This window comes from Aspergillus candidus, assembly GCF_002847045.1.
Source record: "Aspergillus candidus strain CBS 102.13 unplaced genomic scaffold BDW47scaffold_8, whole genome shotgun sequence".
Taxonomy (NCBI): domain Eukaryota; kingdom Fungi; phylum Ascomycota; class Eurotiomycetes; order Eurotiales; family Aspergillaceae; genus Aspergillus; species Aspergillus candidus.
The window spans coordinates 72,308-78,307 of record NW_020194013.1 but is presented as its reverse complement, the minus strand read 5'-3'; the positions used below and the strand labels follow the sequence as shown (position 1 = coordinate 78,307).

The 6,000-nt window shown below is 49.1% G+C and overlaps 1 protein-coding gene across 1 annotated transcript; it reads left to right on the top strand.

The window, feature by feature from the left end:
• The first annotated feature begins 1,986 nt into the window (after positions 1-1,986).
• Positions 1,987-3,437, top strand: BDW47DRAFT_87542 (uncharacterized protein). Its single transcript, XM_024820096.1, has one exon. It carries the CDS (start codon positions 2,328-2,330, stop codon positions 3,258-3,260), a length of 933 nt encoding a protein of 310 aa, XP_024674429.1. The 5' UTR covers positions 1,987-2,327; the 3' UTR covers positions 3,261-3,437.
• The last annotated feature ends 2,563 nt before the right edge of the window (positions 3,438-6,000 follow it).

The following is a 6,000-nucleotide window of genomic DNA, read 5'->3' as shown; positions in this document are numbered from 1 at the left end:
TTCTTCTTCTTCTTCTTCTTCTTCTTCTTCTTCTTCTTCTTCTTCTTCTTCTTCTTCTTCTTCTTCTTCTTCTTCTTCTTCTTCTTCTTCTTCTTTTTTTTTCATTTTTATGAGGCTTAATTTTAGATTCATTGAAAGGGAGACATTTTTAAATCTATTCCCAGGTCGATAAATATTCTGGTGTATGATGTATCTAGGAGTTTATATAGAGAGATATATCCATCCCATTCTGGAGCCCTTGATTAACGTCCATCGCAGTCTAGACTAGGCTAGACAAACCCATCAGAAATCTTTTTCCCCCGTTCAAAACCGATTGAGTTGTTCAGCATTTCCCCATTCCTCCTGCATTGTGGATTGTGGAATGTAAGAGCGATCCCCACCCCCACGTGATGGATCGGTCGATGAGAACTTCTTCACCTAGATCCGATCGTCGTCTTTTTGTGTTGAGAACCCAGACATTGTGGACGGACCAGCAACATGAGATGACTGCCGTTTTTCTTTCTTCAGTCGAGGGAAATTTTTCTTTGAACTGTTTGTTTGTTGATGGCTCCACTTGAGAATCAATGTGGCGACGGATGGAGTATAGCTGCCCCGTCCAGGTTTAGTCGGTCCAGAGCAGTGTGGGTTATCGAATCGTTCAGATCGCCATTATATCTGGTGTCTTTGACTCTTTGTTTCATGAATATTCAATTTGAATTATATGAGATCGCTTGAATGTTGGGTTGTATATGTTCTTGATCATTTCATATGGTGCTGGGCTTACTTCACGGGAAAGAAAATTATATATATATCCAAATGTGTAGTCTATGTGTCGTCCACTACTCCATACATGCTAACCATCTATGGTCATTTTAACCCTCAAAAGTTCTCTCAATCTTGTTCAATTAATATCCACAACAGAATAACGCACACGATTATACACCAAGTCATGTGTCCGATTCAGGATCTGGATTTTGAACGGATGTAAATATGCAGTTGGGGCTGTGCAGGCCCCATTACATGTGGGACGGCATCCGCGTGGGTGCCATGCACTAAAAATGTCATCTTGGGCACATACAGGGACACCATATTACGCCCGTCCGAGTATTCTTTCCAGATGTAGAAAGTCGAAACTCAGCCTGATCTTATTCTATTCCCGGGGGTAAGCGCCCCGGCGGGCGACCTACTCGAAAAGCCATTGCCCTCAAGCTTTTTACAACACCTTTAAACGGTCCACTGCAGTGATGCTAGCGAGTAGCTTATCCCCACTTGAACGCCCCAGAGGATGTTTGGAAAGATATCCGAGATATGAACTGTCTGGAGATGGATCTTGTGACGCTGGGCGTTGCGTCATTGCCGCCCTAAGCGAGGGTCGCAGATCTTTAGTCTGTCTTTACCAGACCGTCGAAATGTTGAGTCTACACGGAGTCAATCCCCTTGTGATTTGTGATAGGTATCGACCTCGATCGCTGGTCGAGATATGGGGAATGAGTGACGTGGGGGACGGTGCATGAGATTGCACGGACTGCAAGGAGGTCCGGTAGTGAGGCTACTCGTTGTTGCCTTGACTATTTAACTTGGTTGACTTCCTACGTACCTTGGTCTACTATGCCAAGTCCGCAGTCAAATCCTTGAACGCAACAGCGAAGGATTCGAATCAGTACTGATTGATTGATGGTTTGTTGGATGCTGACCCATGGTGAGCAGTGGGAAGGCTAGCCGGTTGCCACCATCTTGAACCATGCGATTCAGTATGTGAAGTGTGAGACGGTTCAGCCTCGTATCTCTCCAGCCTAAACAAATTTCCAACCAACGAGTAACGACAGTATCCCACCCGTGAGTCAAGGAAATGACCAATTCGACGATCTCCCAGGTTGTTGCAAAGGTGGCATAAGCATTAGTTCGCCCTCCTAGTTAATTCCAGGTAGTTAGTGGATGACTAACCCAGTTGGTTCAAGTAGGGCCCAAGCGTACCCCTCTTGCCCCGTACTAGAATATGATTAATATCATCGCTTTGCCATCCCTTGCCGAAGTGCAAATTTCATTCAATATCGTCTTCTCTTAATCGGCACAGTTTAACTAACACCTTCTTTCCCCTCTTAATAGCACTTCTTCCCGCCGTTTTTGGTGGGAAGTTTTCGGTTTTCCCCCTTTCTTTTACTTGACTTGTCTATCTATCTATAATTATTCACGCCTATCCCGCTATTGATCATATCCAACTGAACAATCCTATTGTTCTCACCCTTCACCCTCACCCCGATAATATCAACAATCATCTTTCGCATCCCTCCGTGATACGTACAGAGATCAAGCTGTAACACCATGCTTTGAGCCAACATCGTTTTGCCATGGAACCTGAAGGACCGCTCCATAATGGGGCCCACCTCGCCATGGCCGTTTTCGTGGGCGTCGCGTGGTACAACGTGGTCGAGCTCGTCAACCTGATCTTCCTCACCTTCAAGCGATACAATGGAATGTACTTCTGGAGCATGCTGATTTCTACCCTGGGCGTCTGCCCCTACTCGGTCGGCTATCTCATGAAATTCTTCAAACTCACCGACGCCACCTGGCTGCCCGTCACCCTGCTGACCATCGGATGGTGGACGATGGTGACCGGCCAGTCCTTCGTGCTCTACTCCCGCCTCCACTTGATCCTCCAGAATGCGCGACTGCTGCGCATCCTGCGCAACATGATCATCGTCAACGCTTTCCTTTTCCACGTGCCGACCACCGTCCTCACCTTCCTGGACAACCTGCGCCCCTCCGGAGCGTCGAAAAAAGGGTACGAGGACATGGAGAAGATCCAACTGTGCGGGTTCTGCGTCCAAGAAGTCATCCTGTCCGGCATCTACATGTGGGAGACCAACCGAATGATGCAGCACAATCCCGACCGCGTCAACCGCAAGACCATCCGCCAGCTGTTCGCCGTCAACCTGCTCTGTATCCTCATGGATATCGCGCTGATGGTCATCGAATTCATAGGCTTGTACTCATACCAAACCACCCTCAAAGCCACCCTATACAGTATCAAATTGAAGTTGGAAATTGCCGTGCTAGGCCGGCTGGTCAGGCTGGCCCACCAGCACGTCTGGCGCTCGCAGTTCAACGGGGGCACCGGCCGTTACCCTTCCTTTGTCGATGCTACCAAACTCACCAATCCTTTCGGCCAAACCAACCCTCTGCCGCCCCATCCGCTGTCGCCGGGCCCTCTGTCGGAAAGCTCCGGCTCCAAACCGCGCCAGACTCCGATCGAGGATCTCGATGTCGATGCCATGCGATGAGGACTGTCAATAGTTTGGATTTATATATACTACGGCGAAAGTGCCGTTCACGAGAGGGTCCTTCCCGCCTACATTGGGGTCGAACAACCAACGACCATACGAAGACCCATCCCACCGCCCTCGCCACCCGATCGGTGGAAGTCAGATGCCCACGCAGACAACCGATCGGCATAATTCATGTCCGCCAGACAAGCGCCTCGAGCTGAGCAATCGGACTGCATGCACTTCCGGAAGTGTCTATTCGGAGACTTGGAACAAAGCTCCTGGCTCCGACGACGAGTCATAATCTCACCCGTCTGTACATAATAACGCCACGAGTTACGATATACCCATGATAGACTACGCATACGTCACTACCATAGCCGAGATCCAACCTTCGCCGTCACACCACCACGTCCAGAACCCGCGATCGCGCCCGCGCATCTAGTACACTTCCCCCATCCCCACCCAGTCACCTTCGTCCAACCATCCCAATTCAAGAGATCCGAAAGGCAGACAAAGCGAACAGCGCGGGTTGGCGTCACCTCGGGGGAAACATGGTGGAATAATTTGGAAGGCCGAGCCTGGATAGCCAGGCTGTCCTCCGGAACTACACGATCGAGGCACGTGCCAAACAAGCAACACTGGCAACTCGGCGACTCGGGCAGTGCCGAGGTACAATATACATACTGAGGCACTCTGTACATATTTCTACCGAGGTAGTATTTGCTTGCCTCATGGACACCATCTATACCATATACTTCTGCCAACGTCGACCCTGGCCGGCCCATCGACTGGTGATGAGCTACTACACATGAGCTATAGACTAGATCTATCTATAGATTAATTGAAAGTGAACAAACACTACTTTGGTACCAAATAAGTAAACAGACACCTTAGGTTTGGAGAGTCGCGTATGGAGTTAGCTAGGTCGTCTCCACCAGTACCCACAGCGAGAGCAAACTGACCGTTCACTCTGAGCAGCTAGCCCTACACCACAACCACATCACCCTGACAGCTACCTACCTACTTATATACTCCATGCTATCCCCAATAATATACTCACCGTTGCTCTGGACCTTGACACATAGCATTTAGACACACCCTTCGCTCTTCACTACAGTGTGAATAGAAACAGATCTTCCCTTTCTGGCTGCATCCCACAACGCAAACCAAGCCAGACAGACACGGGCTTTCCAACGGCCTAGAAGCTCAACTTCATTCTACAAAGGAGAATAGCCCTTGTTGTAAACTGCACTGCACAAGTTGTTTTCTTCTGGCACTGCTCGGTGGTAGCTTAGCTACTTACTACTTACCTATCTATTTAGGTAAAGTGGTCACGTTACTTATTGGATATAGTTTCGCTTCTATGAATAATATTACTGAATCACCGATATAGTTATACAGGAGTGTGCACGGGTAGACAGACACATACCTAGCCCTCGATTGCACAGCTACCCAGTTCATCCGAACCATCATCACAAATATCGGCTGGGCGTCCTGCATCTCTACGCTGGGACTATGGGGCGCAGCGCACAATGCGACGGGCACCTGTGAGATGCCTTTTTGGGCCACACGTCGAGTGTTCGACTGACAGACAGACTGAGTGTCGGGATGAACTACAACCGTATGTTATCACTTGGCACCCCCCTTTTGTTTGCGCTGTCTCTCCGGCGACGCTGTCTGCGCTCCTGCCCGAGAGAGAGCGGATTCGGCAATGGGTTTGAGGGATATTGTTGTGGGCACCGAGGGAGACAAACTGAGCTCAGGAGAGGCGCTAAACGAACGGACAAAGTGGCTGGCTGGTTGTTTTGTCTGTTGCTGCGTTCCGTTTTGGGAGTCATTATCGAGACTGAGAAATGATTCCCTTGCGACGGGCAGCGGCGGCGTCTTGTCTAATTCGGGCGGATGGGTAGGGAGTCGGGGAACGGATCTGTTTGAGGGAGCGCGAGAATGGTCAGGCGAGGAGTATGATATTGTGCATTGTATTGGCAAGTCGCGTTATTGCTGTTGCTGTTGCTGCTTTGCTGCGATTGTTGGATTCGCCCGCGGTGACTTGTAGGAAGGATATGTCTATTCCATTCTCTTCTCTTCTCCTTTCGAAGAAACGAGCGATAGACCTGGAGTATTAGTGACCGGTCCCTTACACTTCAAGATACATCGAAAGTTCACGTTCGTCTGGAACCAATAGTACGGCAGCTCATAATCACGGTCCACTACAGAGTACAAAATACTCGGTCATGAATCCTACTGTGACAGGTGTTCGGTAGTACCTGTCATGGACGTAGAAATCAACACCGAATGAACAGCAAAGCAAAGCAAGGGGCATACCACGGGGCAAGGACATTATTGAAAAAGTGTTTAATAAGAAAGAGACAAGAGCAAGGAATGGTTCGAGAATCAAGATCATAAATCAGATAGGTGGACGGGTAAATCATCTAATGAAGGGAGAAAGAAATGATAAGGCTGGCTGGCCGGGCTGGTCCATATAAGGTATATCGCAGGGACGTTTCCAGTGGTCGATAACGGTCTAGCCCTTGCTTTATGTCTATCTCAGGTAGGAAATCCCGCCCAGTGTCAGAGACAACGGATCCAGTAGATTGAATAAGAGTAATTGTATTTATCATTTAGGGGACCGATGGAGTAAGATTCCTGTGACACCCCAGCTATGCACGATGAGAAATAAGAAGTCTCAGGCAGAGCGGCAGAGGGCGGGCTGGATCGGACTTGCCGGGATGCATACTTTGCATGGATAGTGCAT

What these genes read in the sequence shown, in the direction of transcription:
- BDW47DRAFT_87542 (XM_024820096.1), top strand. Translation starts at nt 2,328, where the DNA reads ATGGAACCTGAAGGACCGCTCCATAATGGGGCCCACCTCGCCATGGCC.